The sequence below is a fragment of the Heteronotia binoei genome, chromosome 17 (genome assembly GCF_032191835.1).
Source record: "Heteronotia binoei isolate CCM8104 ecotype False Entrance Well chromosome 17, APGP_CSIRO_Hbin_v1, whole genome shotgun sequence".
NCBI lineage: Eukaryota > Metazoa > Chordata > Lepidosauria > Squamata > Gekkonidae > Heteronotia > Heteronotia binoei.
The window spans coordinates 25,069,580-25,096,944 of NC_083239.1; the positions used below are offsets into that span (position 1 = coordinate 25,069,580).

The 27,365-nt window shown below is 45.8% G+C and overlaps 1 protein-coding gene across 3 annotated transcripts in view; it reads right to left on the bottom strand.

Annotated features, from left to right (window-relative positions):
* Window positions 1-615: 615 nt before the first annotated feature.
* Window positions 616-27,365, bottom strand: part of SESN2 (sestrin 2) — a 63,714-nt gene continuing 36,964 nt past the window's right edge. For 2 of the 3 annotated variants that reach the window (XM_060258202.1, XM_060258199.1), the window contains exons 2-10: window positions 18,392-18,457; window positions 11,525-11,722; window positions 9,724-9,906; window positions 8,093-8,305; window positions 6,907-7,057; window positions 6,339-6,457; window positions 4,867-5,057; window positions 2,509-2,653; window positions 616-763 (exon numbers count right to left, since the gene is read on the bottom strand). In XM_060258202.1, coding sequence (XP_060114185.1) covers window positions 677-763; window positions 2,509-2,653; window positions 4,867-5,057; window positions 6,339-6,457; window positions 6,907-7,057; window positions 8,093-8,305; window positions 9,724-9,906; window positions 11,525-11,722; window positions 18,392-18,457 — 1,353 coding nt within the window. In that variant the 3' untranslated portion in view covers window positions 616-676. The remainder of the gene's footprint in view (window positions 764-2,508; window positions 2,654-4,866; window positions 5,058-6,338; window positions 6,458-6,906; window positions 7,058-8,092; window positions 8,306-9,723; window positions 9,907-11,524; window positions 11,723-18,391; window positions 18,458-27,365) is intronic. The other variant, XM_060258201.1, reaches the window with a different exon arrangement.

Consider the following 27,365-nt stretch of genomic DNA (forward strand, 5'->3'; position numbering starts at 1 on the left):
ATCTGCCCTCCCCCCCAGCCCCACCTCTTAAACAATCATAATCAAGTTTGTAAAAGAGACACACTGGTGACCGACAGCAGGTATAGAGGCCACTGAGAAAGAAATCGCGCTTTTTGTCACAGCAGAAGGATCTCTTTGGTTTGCCAAATCCTCACCCCAGTAGGCTGGGCAGTATCATCCTTGCAAAAAAGATGCAACCAGAAGACCAGACATTCATTGCACTCATCTTTTTTTTTTTGAGGGGGGGAGGAGCTGGGTGCAGTTGTGGTAGAAGGCTACCACTTAAGTTGAACACATTCCAATCCAATTGAGGGCTTGGCAAACACATCTTCCAAGATTCCAGAATAAAGTCAACACCACGGAACCCTGAGCCCATATGTTGGACAGGGACTGACCCCACAAGCCACGTAGCAAACCACTGGAGACTCCAGAGTCAACCAAGGCAGCTGGAGCGTGCCACGGTCATTTTCCATCACAGTTTGGCCTTCTCCTCACCCCTCTGGCAAGTCTCTTGGCAGGAGGTCCCCTTCAAACAACAGGCTCATCTTCGAGAGCCAGAGAGAGAGGCAAGGGCTTTTTGCGATGCCTTCTGAAAACAGATTGCTTATTTTAAAAAAGAACTCCCCCGCCCTCCAGTTGGTCTGCCCTTTGCAGGACGAGAGAGGGGACGGTCCCATCAGGTCATGTAGCGGGTGATGGCTCGCAGGGCGTAGAGCAGGGCGGCCTGCATGCGGGCTTCCAGGAGAAGCAGGTTGATGTGTACCTAGAAGAAAGAGAAGGAAGGGTTTGCCATAAATGGAAAGGGAAAACTCAAAGAGCTGAATACAAAGATGGTTTTGTTCTCCACTCCCCCCAAATGAGAGTAACTCTTTACCCCACAGCAAAGAAATGCCATGGCCTGGATAACCCTGGCTAGCCCAATCTCATCAGATCTCAGAAGCTAAGTAGGGTCAGCCCTGGTTAATATTTAGATGGGAGACCACCATGGAAGTTCAGGGCTGCTACACAGAGGCAGGCAGTGGTAAACCACCTCTTGCACTGAAAACCCTCAGGGGCCACGTTAACACAGCTGCGATGGCAAAAACAAAAGGAGACAGAAGATTGTTCTCGCCTTCCCTACAAGCAAACAAGGATTATCTGGGCTATTTCAGAAAGACATTCTTTACTAGCTCACAAGGGCATGGCTGGAAGGCACATGATACTTGCTGAAGCTAAGCAGGAATGGATTTGGTCCAGGCCTGGACAGGATTCCTCTTTAAGCCTTGGTGATGGAAGAAAGGCAGATAAATAGAATGGAATTTTATGATACTAATTGTTACAAACAAAAATACAGCAGCCTGAGGGAGACTGAGGTAATGCAGAGACATCTCTCAGCCCCAGGGCTGGGTGTACGCTGTGATTCTATGGGACTGCTGAATTAACCTTCCTGAGATCTCTGTTTCTACATTTCTTTATTTTAAAGGAAGCCTATTTCTAGCTATTGTGGCTGCAAAGGTATGAAAGCAACCCTGGAAGTTAGAATGTAGCTGAGCAAAGAGGCAGAGGAGAAGTTTCTAAGGCTGTTCTCTGTGAGCCATACCTGACTGTCCCCTAGATTAGCAAAGCACCCCACTCTACATATGAGAAAGGATACAAATTTGTTCAACTTGCACAATTTGGACAAGCCAGAGGGAAAAAAGTTAATCTTCCTGACACAGATTTTTCACTATGCCCCACAATCTTAAGATAATTTTCAGTTGTAGACAGTTTTTACATGGAGGGAGCTTTAAAAATGTGACACCCCCCCCCCCAACCTAAAGTGGCACAACCCCATTCTCCCCATCCACTTCCACTCCAGATCTACTGCATGTTTCCATAGGGCAGAATAGTACACCAAACAATACACACTTAAATCTTGACTGGGAGGAAGGGTTGAACAGATGTACCTAGGGTTGTGAGACCCCCAGCCTGGGCAGGGTTTCCCCCAATTTTGGAGGCTTCAATCCACCACCGACCAGCTGGCTGGTGAGGGAAACCCCACCCCCAAACAGCCCCCTCCTGTGTTGATGTCGGTGCAATGACGACACACCGAAATGATGTTGCCATACCAGGCATGTTGAATGGTGACGCTCTAGCATTCTGGCCAAAAACTTTATGGTAATCACAGAACCTTGACTAAAATGCTAGAGCATCATCACAAGACAGGCATGATAATGTTACTTCTGCATGGCACTGACAACATCACACTTATCGATGCTGTGTTGCCCTCCCCACTCCCAGAAGGCTCCCTCCCACCCCGCCACCCCCACTGGCCAGGTAAGTAGACCTGGCAACCCTACCCCTCTCCCAGGTCCTCAGGTGAAAATTTTTCTCTGTGGGAGACGAAATCAAGTGAAAATATTCTCAATTTTTTGGTGTGATCAGGGTTTTTTTGGGGGGGGGGGTACACTAAAGAAGACAGAGAAATGAGGGCTAACTTTCCAGTCCTCTCTGCAAAAGGTTAGAACACACCAGTGAGTGAGCCTTTACCTTCTCGGAGTGCTTGAAATGTCTCCAGAAGTGCGTATAGATTCTCTTGGTGGTCTTCTCTGGGTAGCAGGCTACTGTTTTGATGTAAATCTTCAAGCTGCGCTCCAAGAGCTGGTTCACTTCCCTATAATCGTAGTCATCGTACCTGGGAAAGTGCAGACAACATGAATTTAGGATGCTACCTTGAAAAAAAAAACCCTTGAAGAGTCTGACCTCTGGTCTACTTAGTATAGCAGGAAGCTCTCTAAGATCTCTTTCCTTGCCCTTGTGATCTAAGATCACACATGCAAGAAGTTGCCTTGTACTGAACAGACTTTTAGTCCATCAAGGTCAGTATTGTCTACTCTGACTGGCAGTGGCTTCCCAGTGTGTCAAGTAGAGAGTCTTTCACATCACCTACTATCTGTTCATTTTAACTGGAGAGTTGCCAGGGCCTGAATCTTGGACCTTCTACATGCCAAGCAGAGGCTCTTCCACTAAGCCACAGCCTCTCCCTAAAGGTCATCATAATCATCCTACTTTTCCTCACAGTACAACTGCAGTGCATATAGTACAGGGGTAGCCAAAGAGTGGCTTGGGAGCCATATGTGGCTCTTTCACACATATTGTGTGGCTCTCAAAGCCCCCACTGCCCCGTCAACCAGCCGAGATAAGGCATTTGTCTCTTTAAATCACTTCTCCAAGTCAAGCCAGCAGCTTGGAGAATGCATTTAAAGTTGCTTTCTTTCCACCTTCCCCCTCTATTTGCTTTCCTGCCTGCCTGCCGGCTCTCAAACATCTGATACCCTTGTCTTGTGGCTCTCAAACATCTGATGTTTATGTTATGTGGCTCTTACGTTAAGCAAGTTTGTCCACCCCTGATACAGTACAAGCCATCATGCTGGAGCTGAGCAGATCCAAGACTGCACTGGAGATCACAGGACTCTAAGCACCGTGCCTTGACTACCACCAGGGGCAGACTAGGCATTATGGTCATAAAAAAAAAATCCCAGTTTGGCTGCTGGCCTGCCCATCTCCATTCTGGGCCAGCCTGACCCCAAAGGATGGATGGAAGGCAGCTGATGCCACTACAAACCAGCAGCCTGAGCCCTATGAAGCGAGAGGGATGCAGGCAAGCCCAATGCAGCAAACAAGATGCCCACACAAACTGCACATGGTGTGGGGCTGGTGGAGCAGACTCCTTTGAGGGGAGGGCTTTTCCCAGGCTGCTTATTTCTCCCAGTTTGCCCAAGTACCAGGGTGTGTGATATAAAGGGTAAAGAAACTCAAGGGGGTCTAGAACTCTACTACCAAAATAGGACCCCTTCCTGTGAGATACAGCTACATCCATTCTGCCAGGAGAACATCCTTCTCCTTCACATAGAGAGCCCAGAAGAGGTAGAGATGGAGCAAGTCCACCCACATCCTTCAAGCGTGCCTAACATCCGACTTTGCTAAGAATTAGATGACTCAATCCATTAGTCACACCCGTTTGGGCAAGCTCTGTATACAACGGCCATGTGGCCTGGGCTCATTCATCCCAATGGATACCCAATAGGCAACAGGCTCAAAGAGACCTTGGTCATCAAGTGTTTTCTCATTTCCTTACTCAGAAATTCCCATGCATGCGGGGAGCAAGATCTGAATGAGGCCTATGAGAAGAGGAGGCTCAATTTCTCCCACCAGGCATACACTTATTTTCTTAACCTGAAATGCCACTGGGAAGTTATTATTTGCCCCAGTGGAGAAACTTACTGATGGGCTATACATAAGTTCTCCCAACAGGATGAAAAGCTACTCCCCATGGCAGATTCAGAATCAGTATGGGGGAGGGCAGGTGGAAGATTCCTTCTCCTCCCACAGTCCAAACCTGAATTTAAAAGGTAAAGGCAAGCACTAGTCATTTTTGACTCTGGGGTGGCGTTGCTTTCATGTTTTCATGGCAGACTTTGCCTTCCCCAGGCATCTACACTTTCCCTCCAGCAAGCTGGGTACTCATTTTACCGACCTCAGAAGGATGGAAGGCTGAGTCAACCTGGAGCCAGCTACCTGAACCTAGCTTCCGCTGGGATCAAACTCAGGTCATGAGCACAGCTTAGGACTGCAGTACTGCAGCTTTACCACTCTGTGCCAAGGGGCTCTTCCTGAATTGGGCCCAACTAAAACCCAAGTGTGGAACTCGCCAAGTAAGTGTGGAACTCGCCAAGCGTATCTGGTCAGCAGGACTGTGGCAGACACAAGGACAATAAAGCCTATTGCTAGGTCCTCTGAAGAAGGAACACAACAGCACTCCATCATTCATCCTGTGTAACAGGTCTCCAAGTGATTTCGAACAGATGGGGTGCAACAGGTTAAATGGGAGGGCGGAACATGACCTACCGAATGCCAAAGACGCAATGAACGTAATTCCAGATGGCCCTCCGGAGCATTGAAGTGTCCACGCCACTATGCATAGCTATTGTGTTGTATGTCAGGTTGTAGACCACCTGGAATTTCTCATCTAGCAGCTGCCCCACATCAGGATACAAGCGATTGATGAGAGAGTAGCCGTGGTCTTCCCAGGTATAGTCCTGGAGACAGAGAGAAAAAGTTGAGATACATAGCCCCAAACCTGCAATACTATACTTAATTTATACTCCAATTTTCTGTCCAATAGAGACCTAAAGAAGCTTGGAGCACCTTTCCTCCATTTTATCCTCACAACACCCCTGTAAGGTAGGCTAAGCTGAGTGTGTGCCGCTAGCCCAAGGTTACCCAGTGAGCTGGGATTTGAACCTTATTCAAGACTGACACACCAATTACTGAACCAGGTGTCTGTAGGATGCTGACTGATTTGAAAAGCTTTTCCTCTAAGACTGCACTTTGTTAGGTTACCCTCTAAACCAGAACCAGCCCATCCAGGGCTCTTATCCGGCCCACAAGCAACTGAGGAGAAACTTGTCCCAATGTGGACCAGAAGTGCCTATATTAGGGTATTATACCCGCTGCTGAGACCCCTGCCTTCCCCAAACACAGGTCCCTCCCCAGAGTCTTCTTCCAAATCTCTAGGGATTAGCCAACTCAGAGTTGGCAACCGTAAAGTGAGGAGTGTTGGTTTAGGCCCAAGCTCTGCTGAGGAGGAGTGTGGATCATGGTCAGTAGCAGGGGTGGAATTCTAGCAGGAGCTCCTTTACATATTAGGCCACACACCCCTGCTGTAGCCAATCCTCCAAGAGCTTACAAAGAAAAGCCTTGTAAGCTCTTGGAGGATTGGCTACATCAGGGGTGTGTGGCCTAATATGCAAAGGAGCTCCTGCTAGAATTCCACCCTTGGTCAGTAGTAAAATATCTCCAGTATCTGTCATTACATTTTACAGCACATACTGCCCAGCCTGAAAAAGTGACATTTATTTCATATCTGGCTCTTGTAACAAATGAGCTTGACATCTCTCTAAACAGTACTGTCGGGTGCACTGCTGTTGAAAGTGGTTTTATATCCTGCCCATCCTCAAGGAACTTACTGCTTTCCCACCCCCCAGCCCGCCTCCCACTTCAGAGAAACATCATCAAGATAATTCATTGCCGTTTTCCAGCTAAGGGAACTAGAACAATCAAGCTAGTAATGTCCAATATTTGCAAAACCTAGCTCTGCAGCCGTCAAGTCCAGCCTAAACACCCATCTGTAGCACACAAGTGATCTAAAGACCCACTAATGATCTGCAAATTTTAATGAGCAAATGCATAACATGATGCTGGGATCTACTGAACAGAAGAATTTAGTATCTTTGAGAACAGTTTGGTTGGTTGGTTTTTTTTGCAATGGCAATGAATGCCAGTAGCAAGCCTTTTCTGAAAAATGTGTGTCTAGTTACCTGGGCACGGAACGTAGGTGGTGTCTGCTCTCCTCTCCTTGTGAAATCTTTGTATCCAAACTCTGGATCCTCCACAAAGCACAGAACATTGGAAGGCAGGGAGTGTTCAGCAATATCTACTGGAAGAATACCAAGAAGGTAACATTAGGACATTGTGAAAGTCACCATGCATCATCACTCCAAGGTTCCCCTCTTGGATAAATCTCAAAAGGTTTGATTAGTCTGAGGGAAGAATTACCACCTCCTAAACATCAATATGATCATATCCTATACCTTGCAGTCCCCTAATTAACAAAATTTTTCATTGCCAAAAAAAAAAAATCAAGGAGAATACCATGTAGTTAAGCCTTTTGCAGGCAGAGAAATGACACATTTGGAAACCTTCAGTAATGCAAAGCATTCAGCTATTACCCTGTGAAGTAGGGAGATTCTCAGAAATCAGCACAGCCTGATTTCATTGGTATTAGTTGCCTAAAGAGTTCCACCTCTCCATTCCTTCTGAGCCTCTAGGAAACCCTCTCTCACTATAGCCCCTAAACTATAGCCCAGTAACTATTCACTGCCTTACCTGAGGTAGTAACAAGTAAGCTCTCGGTTTTCTCCATCTCAAAGCGTGTCTCCATCTCCTCCTGGGTGACTGCCTCTTCTTCCAGCTGGCACTCCTGAAGCAGCTTCATCCTCTCCATCAACACCTCCACCTCCTCCATAGCATCTGTGCCCTGAGAAAGACAGAACCAAACACAGATCAGTTTGAGCAGGAGAAGGAGCCAACCAGCCAGCTCTGAACTGAGACACAAACACACAGAGCTGCCTCACACAAAGCCAGATCCTTGGTCTACCAAGGTCAGTACTGTCTACTCTGGGCTAGCAGTGGCTCATTGGGAGAAGTCTTTCAACCTGATTCTTTCAAACTGGAGACGCCAGGGATTGAACTTGGGGCCTTCTGCATGTCAAACAGATACTCTTATCCACTGAGCCGCATCCTCCCCAAGACTGTTTTCTGGAGCCTCAAGTCCTGCATTGCTACCCTGTGCCTAGCCATGGAGATTTTCCCCCTCAGACTTTGTCATGGCAGTTGGGTCTCCTTGTACATTTTCCTCCCACGCTTCCCTCCAAGGAGCTCATGGTGGGGCACATGATTCTCCCCTCTCCCATTTTAGACTCACAACCACCTTGCAAGGTAGATTGGGGTAACAGAGTGAGGGCTATTACACCCTCCCTCCCCTCTAATCCACAAGCTTTCACCCTCAATGCAAAGGACAGGTGAAATCCTGCCATGCTGTGCCATACTGATCTTCTTCCCATTGCATTGACGTGATGATATCCAACTTGGAAGCAAGCTGGGGGGTTCAGTAAAAAGCTGCAGCCCTCCCTCCCTACTGTCTGAAAGCCCAGTTGGGACAAAAGGGAAGGGGAGGGGAAAATGTTTAGAAAGACAGCTCTGGCACTGCTGTGAATTTACCAGGGACAAGTGCCATATTTTGTGCAAAAGAAAGTTCTGGCTATCAGTCACATATGAACTGGAGAGGAGTGGCAGAGACCTTTCCCAGACTGGAATCCCCCACCATTACACCCATCTTCTACCAGGTTCAAGGGATTTAAAATAGATTGGACACACAGTTCTGTTCTGCTACCACAGATGTTTTCTTCTGGAGGAAGGAACCTTCCCCAAAAGATTTGCAGGATCCAACCCATCACGTTCTGTTGCAGAAAGTCAGAAAGACCCTCCCCCTGCAACTCTCGACTCTACTTACACTGGAAGTGCTGACCCCATCCTCAGAGGCTGGACTGCTATCACAGCTGCGTGGTGAGGGGGGCCGGAAGGCGTGCCCTCCTTCCTGATCGATTTCCAGATTGATGCCACACCCAAACACGAAGGAAGCCAGAGAGTGGTAATGCGTCAGAAGCACCAGCGCTTGGATAAGTTCCGCAAGGGACCAGCTGTTATCGCCTGTCTTCAGGAGTGCCTGAAAACAAAGACCACACACTTAATACTGCCATATTCCAAATGAGACCCTTGGGCCACCAAAGTCAGTACTGTCTACTTAGACAGGCAGTGGCTCTCTAGGGTCTCAAGCAGAGGTCTTTCACATCACCTCTTAACTGATCCTTCTAATTGGAGATGCCGGGGATAGAACCTGGGACCTTCTCCATGCCAAACAGATGTTCTTCCACTGAGCCACACAATCTCTCCCCACGTGCAAGCATTCCACCAATTAGCTCAAAGTCACAAAAGAACACCCTGTGAACACAGCCTAAACCTATACTACAATGCCTCCCAAGAGTGGCTTTGTATGAAGCTGAATTGTGCTATTCAATGTCCTATTCAAGAAACATTAGGTCTCTCAGTTTTGCTGCCCAAGATTCTTTAATTGCCAGAACTACAAGGGGTGAACTTGGGAGGGCCTTACTCACATAAAAGATGTGCTCTCCCACTGATCTGAACCCACAATCCCAAGAGCTGCCTCAAATATCAGCCCAAAAACATAATCGTCAAGAGACTCCTTCTACAATCTCACTGGTTAGGATGATGTTTTATGCCAATTATGCAGGATGACGTTCTATGCTTTTTACGCCCTCTTGGTTGCTTGTTCCTTATTGTTAGCCAGCCATATCATACACTTTGATTGTGTGTTTCATTGGAGACAACTGTCAACCAATTTGGAGAAACAATCTAAGACTTGGCACTTCTCATCTCTGCAAACTTTCACCAATACCTTTTCTGTCCTGACATGACCTCTGCAAGCAGGAACAGTGTTATCTGCAACATGTCTTGGAACATGCATGCATGACACTCATGTCCTTGCACATGCATGGAAACCTTGTTAATGCTCTCACACAGCTGGAGGCAACTGTTAGCTTATCACAGGCAACGTAACAGGTTTTGCATTAACACCATCTGGGAATCAGAGATGGAACTTCAAGAGAACTGAACATTGCAACAGCAGAAGCCAAAGAAATGAGGAAGCCTTGGCTTCCTGCCAGCCTTCCTTGGCCCATCAAGAGTCTAGAAGCGGTCTTTTGGGGGGTGGGCATGACCATGTCCACTGGACAGGTTTAGAAGCTCAAGTTTGCTCACATTTAGGCTCCAATGGATCACTTTTGCTAGCAGCAGACTAAGATGCTTTCCTCCCCTAGCTGACATAGTTAATGCATTAATTTATGAGTCAGTTCCCTTGTCCAACAGTGCAACCCTAAATGATTTTTTTTCTTAAGTATTCCAATGACTTCGATTAACTTGAACTGAAGTGATGCAGCAATGAAAAACAGTCAGCCAAATTCATGCTCCTTTCCAGCTCACACCAACCCAGAAGCAGCCTGGGCATCATTAACCGCAAGACAACAGACTTTCAGCAGAGGATTTCCTGCCATTTGCAGCACGCACCTTGATGTGCTCCTTGGTGATCAGCCAGGGCCGGTGGGCCAGGATCTTGTTGATCTCGTTAAGGTTTCTCAGCTTCTGCGGGGTGTACTGCAAACCTCGCAGCCACTGTGGGTCCCCGCCCACTTGGAGGAATTCCCTCATGTGGAAGCCAACCAGGTAGGAGCACTGGTGTCTAGCAGCAGCCTAAGGGGAAGACAACCGGAAAAGTGGCACGATGAACCTACAGAACTCCTTGTCACCAGATGCAGAGACATTCAGTTGAGATGGCTTTGAAGGCAGATGCGTAGGTCTACTGAAGGCCAGCAGCCTGAAGGGCTAAATGTTTAGAAGCAGTGTACCTCCACTTCAATTGCTTTGGCTTCTGTTTCCCTAAGCTTGCATGGGGCAGCTGGTAGGCCATGGAGGCTTGCTGGATGAGACCAACTAGTCTAGCACCCTATGTTCTTAGAGAGGGCTTTCTAACAATGTCGTGGCTTAAAAGGGCCAATGCACTTCAAGAGAGTTTGACCCAGATACTAAAACAATTTCCCATGTTTCACCTCCCTTTATGAGCATCTACAGGCAGGGACTAATTCCTAAAAATGAGCTTCTCTAAAGCTTCCGTTATATAAACGTAATAGGGCTATACAGTAACAGAATAGTTTAGGAGGGGTGCTTTATAAAGGGAAAGGCAGTGCATACTACCACAGATAGGACAGATGATCTGTTTGCCGCATTTATTACCCAGTTGTTGAAGATCTGTTTTCTACTGATGTAATATCAAATTTCTTTATTCATAGTCTTTGTTAGGGATGAGCATAACCTTATCATGAACCTAATTTATTGACAAACACTGCTGGTTCATGCCCATTTCTATCCACCACCCTCCCACAACCTTCCATGTGATTTTGGTGAGATTCATGTTGGGCAGCGGATGGGGAGGAGCAAAAGGGATTCCCTATTTCAGCAATCCCTTTCACTCCCATCCACCCCCTGCTTCCAAATGTTCCCTTTAAATGGTTTTTGCAAGGTCTACCCACCCCATCCCCCATTCTGCTGGCCTTGGAAAGCCACCAGCAACAGAAAGGAGGGAGGTGAACTGAACCGGCTCAACAGGGAGATTCGGGGAGGTTTGTGGTTCCTGTGATCTCACGAACCAGGACGAACCTCCATTTCCCTGGTTCATGCCCATCCAAAGTCTTCATTCTTCATTATATGCTATGCTTATTCAGATTTTTGAAACTCTAGTCCTAGTACACTACTTATCAGATGTTTCTTCATATTTATTTAAAACATTTTATTAGCCACATTTCCACCTTGCAAAATTCAAGGCAGCTTAAAATGTAAACAAAATAACATTTGAAAAAAAAAATTAACAGACCACGGTTTAAAATCTTAATGAGGACTGGCATTCAATGAAAACTAAATTAGTAAAACTGCCTTCAATTGCCTCTTGAGATCAAAAGTGAGTGGTCCTGGCACAACTCCCTGGGGAGACAATTCTATAATTGTGGGGCTGCCACCAAAAAGGCCCTCTCTCATATGCCTTCCAGATGAACTTCTTTGATATTGGTGGCCCTCAACATTATATTGACTTTTACTGAGACTCAAGGAGGATTACACAGTGTGAAAGATGGGAGTTTAAAAATTGTAATCCGACAAACTCCAGGTACATGGCAGCTACCACAATTATTCAGTAAAACCAGTACACTATACAAGCAGAAGTTGCCCAGATCTGACTAACATCTTTGGTTATTTATTTAAAGCTAAAAACTGGGAATAGAGAATGGTGGGACTAGGCTCCCATCTGCTCTCCACTCACCATGATGGCAATGTAGTGGCGTTTGTGATAAGGCAGTGGGCCGTCCATCCGCAGGAGGAGGTACTGAGTCTTCCAGAAGCTGGTGAGGTATTCTGGGTGCAGCCCCATCACCATGGTAATGTTATCCACCCTGCCCGTCGAAACAAAGGCCTCAATGAAGAGGCGCCGCTGGGCACTCTCCGCTCCTTCTTGTAGGATCTAGGAGAGGTAGAAAAAACACTCAACCCTTCAAGAGAACACCTTTTGAAAGCACTCGGCTTCACATACATATCTTTCCCAAATGGAGGCAAAAATCAATGTGACATCAAGAGAGAGATGGCTGACTCCCCTTGTCAATATTTGGACTCCACTTCTCTTGTTAAGCAGCTTACAACGGTTGTCCTCTCTTCCATTTTGTCCTGTGAGGCAGATTAGTCCAGGAGTGTGTGCCTGGCCCAAACTTTCATGGCAGAGTCGGGATTCAAACTTGGGTCTCCCACATCCTAGTCTGACAGCCCAACCGCTACACAACACTCCCTCTACAGAAGAGACCCCTATCTCTCCTACAAGCTCATGTGTGAGATGGAGAGATGTGTATGAAGAGGCATCAACATAGCCCGCTGAAAGTATACTCAAGTCTCTTTGACGCAATCCTGTTGTTTGTTCAATTCCCTGTCCAAAAAATGCCCCCTCCACCAGCCTGGGTCATCACACACCTCCCTGCCTTGCCCCCTCAGCAGGTGAGTTTCAACACAGTCAGAGCTTCGGGCTGCCCGATCGAGAATCCCTGACTCATGACGTCTTTTGGAAGCAGAAGGTGTCCCCGCAGCCAGCATATCCAAGAGCTGTCCAGGAACACGGTGATACAGTTTCCACCCAGCCAGCCAACGACTCTACGGAGCACTTGGGGAATGAAGGGGGTGGTGGAGGAACTGGCGTCTGGCCAGGGGAAGGAGGCAGCAGCTGCCTGCCTTGGGCGGGGGGAACACCCCAGTAGAACATGTGAAGGCAGGGCAGGATCCCTGATAAAATGCCAGAGCCGTTAGTGTGGTTAGTCGCACCCCTCTCCTCCCCCCCCTCCAAAGGTGCCTCCAAGGCATGAAAGAAGAGCGGTGGAATCTGACAGGCATAGGAACACATGGCCCAGAAAGGTAGGTCCATGCGGGCTCTTGCGATATGTTGTTTGTGCACCCAGGCAGGGAAGGTCACTCGATAAATATGGAGATGACAGCACGGCAGGACAATGCTGCCACATGTGTCACTGCAAGCTGAGCCGAGGATCTGATTGCGGCAATAACTGTTCCCTGTAGAAGCAGCAGAGCTGTCCCCCACCCCTACCCTGAAAGGGAGGAAGAATTTAGTAAACACCTTGCATACCTCCCAATGTAGCAGCCTACACAGTTCAATCTCAGTACAGCTCAGAAGTTCAGGGCCGGATCTAGGGGAAAGCAGAGGGGGCACTTGCCCAGGGTGTCAATGGAGGGGGGGCATGCCAAATTGGGTATGGAGTCCATTCTATTCTATGGGCCCATAAGATAAAATAGGCCCATAAGGGGGTGTCATTTTTTAAAATTTTGCCTCCCCTCAAAAAACATGTCAATCCAGCCCTAGAGAAGTTAAGCAGGGTTGGCCAGAGTTAATATTTGATTGGGAGACCACCAAGGAAGACTGGGGCTGTAGAGGAAGGGAATGAATGGCAAACCACCTTGGCTTGGGGTCACCATGAATCGACTGCCATTTGACAGCACACAATTATTATTATTATGCCTCTCAATCTACTGCTGATCACTGTTCCCTAACAACACTTTCAGAAGGAAAAAGCCAAATTTCCTCCTTTGCCTTGTTATATCCTGATACCCTGCTTTTCCCCTTCTGTGGGGATCCAATGCTGCTTCCAACCTTCTCCATTTATTCATTTAATTCTCACAACAACCCAGCAAGGTAGGTTTAGGCTGTGTGTGCATGACAGGCCTACGGTCGCACTAGCTGAATTTCCTTGGCATAGTTGTGATCTGAACCGCAGGCAAAGAACAGAAGAGAGAACTGTAAGAAAAGTTCAAACAGCCTGAAAGCACGAAGGAAAAACAGCTGGCACACAGCAGCTATAAAAGACTGATTTGGGAAGTGGCCAGTTTGAATCTTGCTGCAAGTTCTCAAGATGGCCTCATTTCTATCAGCTGCAAAATGGCGATAACAGTAACCTACTTTGTGGGGCTCTTTGACAGATTACAAAGATAATATACTTTGAACCAGGGCTTTTTTCCCTTGGGGAATGTGGTGGAACAGAGGTCCGGAACCTCTTTGCAGAAACAAAATTCTTAAAAGTTCATGGGGGCACCTGTGTGTTTCTCATTCATTTCCCTCTTGAGTGTTCTGGCACTTCTTTTTCCAGGGGGAAGGGAAAGCACTGCTTTGAACCCTTAAGAACAGGGACGGCATCAAGGGTAGACTTACATGGGCACTCACTAACCAAGAAGAGCTGCTGGGGGGCCTCAGCCTTAATTTAGGCACATTGTGTAATCTTGACCAAGCTACTGTAGCTTTTCCTAACCTACCTCTCAGGGTTCTTTTAAGGTATTTGTCTATTTAGCTATTTATTTCATTTGTACAGGAACAAAGTGGGTTATGTTCTCTTGCCCAGGGCCTACAAAAACTTAGAACTGACCCTGCTTAGTGGCATTTTTAAGAAAGGATTTTTTTTAAAAAAATGATATGGTTAGCACAGAGGTGTCGAACTTATTTGTCCAACCTACTTCTGGTTTACAGTATCTGAAAACGACACATCTTTAAGCAGAGTAACTTCCCTCTGAGAAATGTAGCTCTTTGTAGGAGACAAAAAGTGGGTTTAGATAGCCCTTTTCACAAAGGTTAGAACTAAATCCCAGAATTCTGGGAGGAGAAATCAAGACAATTAAGATTGTTGGGAGAAGTGCAATGGAGCTTCCAAAAGGGACTCCGCAAAATCACTTTAAAGCAGGGAAGGCCAAATTTGCTTAACACAAGAGTACAATAGAATAAATGTCAGATGTTTGAGAGTTGCAAGACATAAATGTCAAAGAAAGTAAGTAAGGAAGGAAAGGGATGGGGAGGGAGAGGTGGAAAGAAAGCAACTTTAACTTTAAACGCATTCTCCAAGCTGCCAGCTAGTGGGGTGGTGGGGGCTCCAAGAGCCACACAGTATGTATGAAAGAGTCACATGTGGCTCCCAAGTCACAGTTTGGCTGCCCCTGCCTTAAAGATTCATTGGAAAACTGAACTTTTCCGACAGGCTTTCACCTGATTGTGATGACAGTCTCTATTCAGCACTGTTTACTTCACCCCTCTAGTTTTCCGATTTTTGGGGCCTCCAAGTTTTGAGACTGATTTTTTTTTAGAAGTTTATACAGATTGTATTGTTGTTTACTAATGCTGATTTTAAATTATGTCATTCTGCATTGTTGTTAACTGTTATGTGGAAACTAACTTGCTTAAATCATGTTATTGTTGTTAAGACATCTCGAGATGCATTTGCTGTTGATATGCATTTTAGTGGCATTGCATATTGGACCCAATATAAATTTAATAAATATTTCATCATAAACTTTCGTGAACCAGACCTTACTTCATCAGATGTATGGAGCATGTGGTCATTTGGCAGACACATGTAAAACCAGTCACAGATTTGGGTGGTGGAGGGAGAAGAGTAGGACCGATTTCCCACTCACCTTATGCTGCTCTGGCATTCCTCTTTTCAGTGGGCTTCCTTCCGATTTCACACTATCTGCCCCGGGGCTGCAGCTCCTGTTGGCATTTTCAGGCAGCAAACAAACTGGTTTTTAGCAGTTTCTGTTTGCTGTGTGGAAAAGCCGAAGGGAGCTGCAGCCCCAGGGCAGATAGTGTGAAATCAGAAAGAAGCTCTGCTGAAAAGAGGAAGTCAGAGCGGCATAAGGTGAGTGGGAAATCGGTCGAAGTGTTGTAGGGGGCACAAACACACTGTAAACCATTCAGGTGCAAGACACAGGAACTGAGCAAAGGAGAGGGGTTGGGTGTGTGTGTTAGGGTGTCTCATAGAGTACAGATAAAACAAAAGCCAGTCTAAAAAAGGCAATAATTCCACTCAAGTGTTGGTAATGATGAACTGGCCAAGAGGCATCTGACTCAATATGAGAGCTGGTTTGGTGTAGTGGTTAAGTGTGCTGACTCTTATCTGGGAGAACTGGGTTTGATTCCCCTCTCCTCCACTTGCACCTGCGAGCATGGCCTTGGGTCAGCCATAGCTCTGGCAGAGGTTGTCCTTGAAAGGGCAGCTGCTGTGAGAGCCCTCTCCAGCCCCACCCACCTCACAGGGTGACTGTTGTGGGGGAGGAAGGTAAAGGAGATTGTGAGCCGCTCTGAGACTCTTCGGAGTGGAGGGCGGGATATAAATCCAATATCTTCTTCTTCTTCTTCTTCTTCTTCTTCTTCAATAAAAGCTTACAGTGGGAAGCAGTTTTAGCTGAGTCTTCAAAAGTGCCATAAGAGTTTTGCATATTCATTCTAGAGGAACATCTCATGTTTTCTCTGCCAATTCCCTGCCACTCAGTGATGCCATGCACATTTTATGGAGGCAATATTAATTCACCAAGGCATCTCTTTGTTGCCTGTTCCCAACAGTGCCAATCCTGTATCAGGAAACTCCAGTCTAAATCCCATGTATTTCAATTGGCTTTAACTGGAGTAACTCTGCATAGGATTGCACAGCAAAAGGCCCTATTTATGTACACCTGTTGCCTCCTAGAACAAACAAACAGGACAAGAAAGGCAGGTGGGAAGGAAAGGGTGCTATGTTCCCACCCTTTCTCAGCAAGAAATCTAGCCTGTTTTGTCTGGGGACTGGTACTGCATAGTAGAAAGCAAGCTATAATCCAAGGTTACCAGTTCAGATCTCATCTCAGCCACAAACTTGCTAGGACAACTACTTCCACTTCAGGGGATCCAGAGGGAAGAGGGATGAACTAGTTTTGAACTGCTGTTTACAGCAAGACAGTTTTCTGTCTTTTGTAAATTGCTTTTAACTTAACGTTGTTATTCTATAATTATAGTTGTGCATGCCCATTGTGATTTGCTTTTCAGCTGTTACTAAATAAGAAATGTCTTGTATTAAAAAAAATACTGTCCTGCCTTACAAGGCTGTCGCAAGAATTACTGGGATGTGAAAACACAATGAACACTGGCAACTATGTAATATATTATGAGACTTCTGCCGCTCCCATTCAAAACAAACATTTTTAATGCACCTGCTAGGAGTTTCAAAATATGCCTTTAGTCCTAATAAATGGAACTGCATGGATTTTGGTTTTGCATATTAGTTTGGACTAATAGGGTGACTTTTTTGCTAACATTTACTGGTTTTTCTCTGGGGAGAAGACCATGCCAAATAGGAGATGCCTCATCCAAGTTGACTCCCAATCTTTTCGAGAAGTTGTTACACCTTGTCACACATTTAATCCCCAACTCCAAAAGTGACCACAATGTCTTCCAAACCTGGACAAGATCATTTATTTTGTTCTTTTATTGTTGGCAAAATTTCTCTCACCTTTTTGCCCTCACAAGGGGGTTAACAATTTAAAACACAAGATAAAAAGGCATTCTAAAACCATTAAAATAGCCCTCCCTCCAAAACAATGTTTTAAAGAGTTTCAGAAACAAGAGTTAAAATATATACAAAACACTGTTTAGGAAGGAGGGATCATAGCCAGAAAGTCCTCACCTGCGGGTGGAAGACAGGAGGGGACAGACAAATCTGTCTGACTCCTCCTGGGCTACCACCTGCCTAACCTCATGAAGTGGAGACATCCAGGGCTTTTTTGCAGCAGGAACTCTTTACATATTAGGCCACATCCTCCTGATATAGCCAATCCTCCAAGAGTTTACAGTAGACCCTGTAAGAAGAGCCCTGTAAGCTCTTGGAGGATTGGCTACATAAGGTAAAGGTAAGAAGGACTCCTTTAAGCGGTGGAAAGCTAGTCCAAATGAGATTAATAAAGGGAACACAGGCTGTGGCAAATCAAATGCAAGACTGTGATCGGGCAGGCAAAAAGGGACTATGAGGAGCATATTGCAAAAAACATAAAGGCCAACAATAAACATTTCTTCAAATATAGTAGGAATTTGGAATACTGTTACAATTCTGGTTACTGCACCTCAGAAAGGATATTATAGCATTGGAAAAAGTCCAGAAAAGGGCAACTAGAATGATTAAAGGTTTGGAACACTTTCCCTATGAAGAAAGGTTAAAACACTGGGGGCTCTTTAGCTTGGAGAAACGTCGAATGAGGGGTGACATGATAGAGGTTTACAAGATTATGCATGGGATGGAGAAAGTAGAGAAAGAAGTACTTTTCTCCCTTTCTCACAATGCAAGAACTCGTGGGCATTCAATGAAATTGCTGAGCAGTCAGGTTAAAACGGATAAAAAGAAGTCCTTCTTCACCCAAAGGGTGATTAACATGTGACATTCACTGCCACAGCAGGTGGCGGCGGCTACAAGTATAGCCAGCTTCAAGAGGGGATTGGATAAAAATATGGAGCAGATGTCCATCAGTGGCTATTAGCCACAGTACATATAAACACACACACACACACATATATATATATGTATGTATTGGCCACTTTGTGACACAGAGTGTTGGACTGGATGGGCCATTGGCCTGATCCAACTTGGCTTCTCTTATGTTCTTATCAGGGCGTGTGGCCTAATATGCAAAGGAGTTCCTGCTACAAAAAAGCCCTGGAGACACTCAAAGTGGGGCCTCCGAAGATGACCATAATACAAGTCGGGCAGGTTCATAAGGGATTGCTCTTGCAATTGTTACGCCAAGCCCAAGCTCGGCAGAGGAAGAGAAAATCATCATAAGCCAAGCAACTCACCTCTTCGCCAGGGATGAAGGAGCTCGGACCTCTTCCCAGCTGTCGGGGGATTTTTATCCCTCTGTCCTGGAAAAAAAAGGAAAGGAGCATTAAACAACTCCAATCTCACAGCCACCCTCTGCAGTCAGGACTTCAAAGGAAGAGTCTCTACCACTGCACCCTGCCCAGCAGACTTCCGCCAAAGGCTCCACATTGCGCCACCCCCCAAAAAACCAAAGCGACAGATTAAAAGAGCAAACAGTGAAGAGTCAAAACCTCACCGCTGTGATTCTCAGGCTTCTGCTGATGAGACGTCTTTTAGAGCACAGCCTCCTTCCCTCCCCCCCAAAAGCCGCCTGCGGCTCTGTCCCCTCCGGAGGGATTGCAACCGCCACACCTGCCCAGAACTGGTTTGCCCAGCAGGAGCGCTGGGATTTTCCACCCACCTTGCCTGCCCCTCTAATCCTCAGTTATGGAGGTGGCTCGCAGGGAAAGAGAGGACAGTTCTTCCAGCCCCCAAATGGAGCTGTTGAGGTTGGAAGCCAGTGAGCCTTTGGCAAGATCTTGTTCTTCTGTCCCGGGCTGCCTGCTTAAACAAGGCGGCCCAGTTACAGGGAGCAAGGCTTACATCAGCATAGTCTGTTGCATCGCCTCTTCCCTGAGGCAGGAGAGGGGGATTCTCTAACCTAGTTTCTGGTTCCAAGGACCGGCAGTGCCAAGGCAAACAGCCACAGGGTGCAAGAGAGCTGAATCTACCTGACTAACAAATTCCATGACTAAGCAAAGATTAAAATTGGGGGAGGGGGGAAGCAATGCCGCAAAGTCTTTTGCTGTCTCCAAAGAAACAAAAAAAGGTTGAAAGTTAAAAACAAAAAATAAAAAAATTCCTGATCTAAGGGACCCACTGAAGCTGTCTTTTACCCAACATGCAGACACTGAAGCTGTAAAAAATCAGGGATCTGGTAAAAAATGGGATTCTGAAGACACTTTTTAAAAAGGTAATTGTGTTGAAAGTTTAATTGCCTATGAAAGTTTTAGACAGTTTTCATTTTTCTTCTCCCTTTAAAATGCATTGCTTATTAAATATATTTATTGGATGTATTTAGTTGTCTTTCTCTCACCCCCACCAAAATGTGAAATCTGGTTTACTGCATTCTCTACTGTCTGAAATCCAGGGTAGTGGATTACTGTTTTGATATTATTTTCCTTTCGTTGTGCAATTTGGATTGACTGCATTGTTCACTGCATGTATAATACTGACATCTATCTTGTTGTTTTTAAATAACTCCGTGAGCCGCCTGGAATCTCAAGGAGAAAGACAAACAATAAATGAAGTCAATTTCAGTCCTTACCCAGCATTGCCTAATCATTTATCCAAGCAAGTTTAAAAAAACATTTTATACAGTGCATCGACAGTTGGCTCATCAATACAAAGCTCTGCCAAGCAAAGTGGTTTTGAAAGAACTATAGAATGATTTTTTAAATTCACTTATTTACATCATTTATACTCTGCCTTTCTCACAGGGAGTCACGACAGATCACACACACTGAGTCAGTACAATCAACAAAATGGGGCATTCAATAACCAAAGCGTTAGGATTTTAGAAGTCTGGAACCACCAGAAAGAACTGAAGCATAGCGTAAGTATTAAACATGACCAGAGCTTTTTTTGTGGCCGGAACTCCTTTGCATATTAGGCCACACACTCCTGATGTAGCCAATCCTCCTGGAGCTTACAGTAGGCCCTGTACTAAGAGCCCTATAAGCTCTTGGAGGATTGGCTACATCAGGGGTGTATGGCCTAATATGGAAAGGAGTTCCTGCTACAAAAAAAAACCCCTGAACGTGACACAGAAATTACATGAATAGGATCCTGTTTATAGCAGTATAGACCATACTCTCTAATCATTTATCCAAGCAAGTTTATAAAACCATTTTATACAGTGCAGCTCTGTGGGAACCTTCCCACCAGGGCCATTCATATGCCATGATTTCAGGAGTATCAGGATACAAAACAAATTTCACGAGATGCTCAACTTTTGGCTATTTTTGTAAAAAAAAGACAATATTTCTAGTCCTTATTTTCGTGACTAACAACATAGGCTTTGGGGAATGTGGGGGGGGGGGCCCACAATGAATCAGATTGTTTTTTTCCATGTCCCCCATTCAAATGAGATATGATTCAGCAGATTTTGTCCAATTTCTATTTAGCAAACAAAGCAGTAAAAAAAAGGCCTACCATGAATTCATTAGGGCATTATTTAGTGTGAAACTAGGTAGCAGTTAGTGGACTTCACAAAAGAATTCATAACCTCCTAAATTGCCAAAAGGAAATTGAGATATTTGATTTTTAAAAGTTAGGGATAACAATTATTTAAAAAAAAATCACATACAGCTCACGTAGTAGAATGCATGGTTCTCTCTTCCATTCTAGCCTTGCAACAACCCTGCAAGGAAGGTCAAGCTAAGAGAGTGGCCAAAACCACCTAACAAGCCTCACAACTAAGCGGGAATCTGAACCCAGAGGTACCCCTTCCTAGGACAGGTATTACTACATGAACTCTTTATGTTAAGAACAGCTTCAAAATTGTACAGCTCAACAGTATTGAGTACCTTCACTATGAGGATATTAAATGCCTGAAACGTGTGCTTCCCAGAAAGAGAAAGCCCTGTAACACCACATCACCTGTGGATACAGAAAGCACTAGAACAGTACAGACTGAAGTATCAGTGGCCCAAGTGAAGGCAACAGAAATTCCAGCATCAGAGGACAGACACTCAGAGTAGCAGCAGTTCCTCCCAACTCATTATTTGCAAACACTGAAGTATGTAAACTTGTTTTTTTGGGGAAAAAAAATTCATCAGCAATTCCAGGAAACCAAGCTAAGGCTTAATTTTCTTTAAATTAAGAGCTAATCACTTCCCAGAATTCACACGCAAGAAGTGACAGCTACACTTAATAAAAAACAGCATGCCCACAGTTCACTCGGTTCCTAAGGCTCTTGGTTTCCTCTCCTTGCGGCAGCTCAAAATGCTCCAGTGTGCTCCTTAGAGCAATCCTATAAAATAGACCAGCCCTTTCTCCCTTTCAGAGTGTTGAAGTGACTTACAGGAATTTGTTCAAGTCTACTTCTGATGAGTTCCTGGTGGAGTGAAAACTTGAACTCAGGACTTCTCGCTACTATGCCCAACCCGCCTCCCCACAGAACATTATTCCACATTTAGGGTCATTTCAGAACCAGAAATAGCAGATGTAGAGTTTCCCTCTCTTCAGCATGGAGCTGGATCTCATAAAAGTGCAACTACATCCTGCACTAACAGGCAAAGCTAGTCACAACCAAGATTTTTTTATGCAATTCTCAGCCACGGAATTAAAAGACATACAAAGACAAAGGCAACTTCCTACTTTTAAAGAACCCTCTGATGCTCATTTGGGGAAGGTGGAAAGAAGAGGTGATGGGTCCATGCATAGAAGCCTTAATTTCCAAGTACTGCAATAGTTTGGCAAACACCAACATGGAGACTGTAACATCAATTTGCTACTTGATAGACTTGCCAATCTCCAGGTGGGGCCTGGAGAACTCCCAGCATTGGAAATTCTCTCTAGACCACAGAGATCAGTTCCTCTAGAGAAAATGGCCGCATTGGAGGGTAGACTCTCTGGTACTGTGCCCTGCTGAGGGCCCTCCTCTTCCATACCTTGCCCCTGCCAAGTTGCACCACCAAATATCCATGAATTCTTTAACCTGGAGCTGGCAAGTCCCACTCCCAATCACATTATATTTTTCAGGGGTCAGTGTATTCAGGCTATGACTCCAAAGTCCCCAGTTTAAACCTTGCCTCTCCCACAAACCTCAGGCAAGCCACAACCTCCATCTGCAACACATGGTTATTAATACTGGCCTACCTTTAATATAAGGCACTCAAAGCCTTTGAACACTAATGAACTCAGCTAGTACACACATGTTACTCAAAGGATTACTGCTTAACAGCAATAAGCAGACCTAAGAACTTTAACAATATTGCTTATTAGGAGTCTTACAAATAGCAAACCAGCAATGAAAGGAAAGCGTTTTGACTTTTTCTGAAGGCTGGGAACAGAAAGTACAAGCCAATTTGCTAGTAATGAAACTGCCTTAACGCGCTCTTGAAAGCAAGTCTAGTCTAAGCCCAGTCTGTTAAACTCCTCTGAACACACAAGCAGCTCCAGAGAGAGAGTATATCTGTGCACTGAACTGGTTCAAAGAATCTCCACCACCAGATTAGCACTGGTCATCTTACCGCTTTTCTTCACACACCCTGCCCGTGATAGCCAGGCAGTGGGGATAGGCACCCCTCTATCATGCATGCACCCAGATATCACCAAGAATTCCCCTTCCCATCCATCTACTCAAAATATAGACCAGGGGTGGCCAAACTGTTGCTCAGGAGCCACATGTGGTTCTCACACATATTGTGTGGCTCTGAAAACCCCCACTACCCTGTTGGCCTTCTTGGAGATGGCATTTGTCTCTATAAATCACTTCTCCAAGCCAAGCCAGCTGGTAGCTTGGAGAATGCATTTAAAGTTGCTTTCTTTCCACCCCCCTCTATTTGCTTTCTTTCTACCTTTCTTGCCCTCCTTCCCTTCCTATCTTTTGGCTCTCAAACATCTGATGTTCATGTCCTGTGGCTCTTATATTAAGCAAGTTTGGCCACCTCTGGTACAGATTACATTTTATTTGGTGCCTGCATTGGTCTGGTGAAGGCAGGGTTAGGGGAGGGGCTTCACTGGGGAATTAATGCCATAGAGTCCATCTTCTAAAGAGGCCACTTTCTCCAGAACCAATGCCTGGTGCCTGCACTGTTATAAATTAGTGCATGCTGCTCTGAGAGCCAAGTTTCTGGGTGAAACACAGAAATCCAAAGCTCCAATTTTAAAAACCCTGACATTCGCTAAAAGCTTAGTTAGTTACCAATTTTCCACCAGGCTTGGGGAAGCAGGGTGGGTGGGTGGGTTTTAAGATCTCCCACAAATTGGGCCCCAGGACTCCTGCAGTTTCCCAATCCCTCCCCTGGCCAGTTACTCTTTATCCCCACCCCCACCCCAATCTTTAAAAACCCGCTGACCCTTGGCTGACATTTCAAACACACAGAGATGACCACAAGCCAAGTCCAGAGGACTTTGCCACAGGCTAACCTTTGCCACTCTCCCCCACCCCTGTACACACCTTCCTGGATCAAACACATCTAACTCAGCTGGAAAAATAACCGCTCTTGGAAACCGCTGACTATGCAAACGCCTCTCCAACCTCTGCAAGAAAGAGAGAGATCCACACAACAGAGCTTTGATAAAGAGAGGGCAACAGCCGGATTGCGGCAGGAAAAAGAGGCAGGATCCAGAGGTCAGGTCTTCGAGGGCAAAGGAGAGAGCCAGCTCCTGTTGCCAAGCAGCTAGTTAAACGGCAGGGCTAGTTAAACTATACTCCTTGATCACCAGAGGCTAGAACCAGCCAATCAGAGCTCTGGATTGCTAACACCATTCTTCCACAACAACTTTGGAAAGGCTGTATTAAGAAAAGCTGTTAAGTAAAGGCAAGCCACCAACCGTGACTCCTGATTAGTTTAGCATTTATTATTGAAATATATTTATTTTTACCCTGCCTTTTGGGGGAGAAGGGGGGGGGGAAGACAGACAGACAGAGAGAGACAGAGACGGGGGGGGGGAGAGAGACAGAGACGGGGGGGGAGAGAGACAGAGACGGGGGGGGGAGAGAGACAGAGACGGGGGGGAGAGAGACAGAGACGGGGGGAGAGAGAGACAGAGACGGGGGGGAGAGAGACAGAGACGGGGGGAGAGAGAGACAGAGACGGGGGGAGAGAGACAGAGACGGGGGAGAGAGACAGAGACGGGGGGAGAGACACAGAGACGGGGGGGTGGAGAGAGACAGAGACGGGGGGTGGAGAGAGACAGAGATGGGGGGGAGAGAGACAGAGACGGGGGAGAGAGACAGAGACGGGGGGAGAGAGACAGAGACGGGGGGGAGAGAGACAGAGATGGGGGAGAGAGATAGAGACGGGGGAGAGACGGGAGGAGAGGGGGAGAGACGGGGGGAGACAGAGACGCTGCTGGGTTTGGAAATAGCTGGAGATTTGGGGGGTTGAGTCTGGTGAAGGTGGAGTTAGGGGAGGGGCTTCACTGGGGTATTAATGCCGTAGAGTCCACCTTCTAAAGAGGCCATTTTTTCCAGGGGAACCAATGCCTGGAGATCAGCTGTAACCCCAAGAGGTCTCCAGCCACCACCTGGAGGTTGGAAACCCTTGCTCAAAAGGCCACTGAAATAACAAAACTCAAGTCCAGTAGCAGCTTAAAAGACTCACAGAATCTTCCAAGATACGAGTTTGCTGAACTATTTGTGTCTGACAAAGCAAGCTTTGATTTACAAAAGTATAAACCCTGAAAAAATTTTGTAGGCCCTTAAGGTGCTTTTGGATACAGATTTATTATTCTAGTACTACAAAGCAACACACAGGGTTGCCAACCTCAGCAGCCTCCAGGTGGGGCCTGGAGATCTCTCAAAATTACAACTGATCTCTGGGTGACAGAGATCAGTTCCCCAGGAGAAAATGGTTGTTTTGGGGAGTGGACTCCATGGCATTATACCCAGCTAAGGTCCCCAAACCCTGTCCTCCTCATGTTCATCCCTCAAATCTCCAGATATTTCCAGATTCAGAGTTGGCAACTCTAGTGCTATTCACCAAAAGTAGTGATTATGCCATGTGGGCCTTTCAAGGGAGGGTGTTGCCTAACTCCGTAACCACAGCAGAAAAGGCTCTGTCTGTTGAACCTACTCCTTACCTCTCCTCTCATGGAGGATCACACAGGAGGGGGCTCAAAGTTAACCTGACTGGACAGGTTGGTCCACAGTCAAGGCCGGTGTACCAGAGAGCTCTTGGAATCAGCTGTGATCTGGGTTCAAATCCTACAATTGGCATTGTCACTCTCTGAGCCCCACGTCCTCAAACTACACTTTGAAGATGATGCTACCAGCTTACCTTATAGAGTTGTTGTGAGGGCAGCAACAAAATAATGTGCAAAGCTCTTTTAGCACCAGAAGCACTATATTAATGCTACATATTATTATAAGGGAGGGGATAGAGTATTATTCATACTATTCTTTTCTGAAAAGCTTCCCCTGCCAGTGCGGCTAAGGACCCAGATTCAAATCCCTGCTTGCCATGAAACTTACAGAGTGACCGAGGGCAGTCTTTCTCAGCTTAACCTGCAGGGCCGTTCTGAAAAATCAAATGGAGGAGGAGCGATCCATGTACTCCATCTTGAGCGAGGTGGCTGAATAAAGCCTGCCCCTGCCTCCCGGATCTGGTATTCCAAGGAGGTCTCCCATCCAAGTACTTGCCAGTGTCAACCCTGCTTAGCTTCTGAGATCTGACAAGATTGGGCTTGCCTGGGCTAACTGAGTCAGGTTTCAACTGATTGATGATTTTGCACAATTGTTTTGAGGGAGTTTATTTGGGAGAGGGCTGAAGGAATGGGGTATATAATCAGAAAGAATAAAAGATTCAGGATAATGCAAAGTTCAAACAATGATGGAGAAGATTGAAGGGAGCCAAAAGTCATTTTAACAAGAGTCAAGGACACTCCAGTGTAACTTGATTAAGTCAGCCAGAAAACATCATCAGTAAAAAAAAGCAGGACTTTATCAAAGGTCTCAGATCATAAGTGCCACATATCCAAGATTACCTCCTCCTGCCTTGCATAATTTCAGCTGAACTCATCACTATTCAGTCCTAGACAGATCAATACTCACAATTGCCAACATGATGACGTACAATTCCCTCCTTGCCAACAACAAGCATACAGATTGGAAACCTCCCTCTCACTCGATCTGTGAAATAAGACAGGAGTCCAGTGACCTCCTAAAGATGAAAGAAATTTATTATGGACTAAGCTTTTCCTGAGTCAGAGAGTTCACCAGATGCACTGAATTGTCCTTCCGCTAGGCTGATTGTTTTTCCAACTGTTTACCTTTCTTTAGTGCTTAACACCCACTAACTATTCTGGAACACAAATCCAGAGTTGGTGGTGCTAAGTGCCATCCAGTCACAGGCAATTTATGGCAACTTCGTAAGAGTTTCAAGGCAACAGACAAAACAGAGACAACTTGCCATCGCCCACCTCCACATAGCAACCTTGGACTTCCCTTGGTGGTCTCCCATCTAAGTACTATCCAGAGCTGACCCTACTTAGCTTCCAAGATCTGATGAGAGCAGGCTAGCCTGGGCCAGCGAAGTTTACAGGTAAATTTGCTTTTTAAATGATCCTCTTAAGAACACTGAAGACTGCAACAGAGCAGAAGGCCATTAAAACCAACTCTTTGTCCTGTGGAGGGGGACTGTTCCCTACAGAGTCAACTACAGATCTTCTGACCTACTTTCCCAGACCAAGAGAGTAACTCCAGGATCACAACAGTTATATTTAAAGGCATTGCTCCCAAAATACTTGTTTATTCATTTCACATCTAAGAATCATAAAAAGCAATCTAGAATGCCACCTTTTCTCCTTAAGTGTTGCATCAGGATTGTATCAGTTTCAGAATGCTAAATGATGGACAGTGCAGTGCTTTAAAATTAATCCACTGGTATGGAACAAGCTTGCTTCGCAAACAACATGACCCAAGACGCTAAATAAACGTATCATATTATGTTTGGAGAGGTCACTTCTGCAGAATCCATAAAGGGGAGGATACAAACGTGTGTCATTTGACAAGAGATGCGTGAAAGCTTCCAGTCAGGAGACAACTCTCAATGATAGGGCAAGGTTCTTCAAGAGACCAATGGCTTCCTAAAAGCATCCCAAACAAGTCCTCCTCAATTCAAACTGTCAATATACCACCTCCCCATAAGTTCAGACTCTTCCATGCTCTCAACATCATATGCTTCCTGGAGCAAGCTTGGTCCTTGGTTCTCACCAGGTTTTTTGCATCTACCCCGCCAC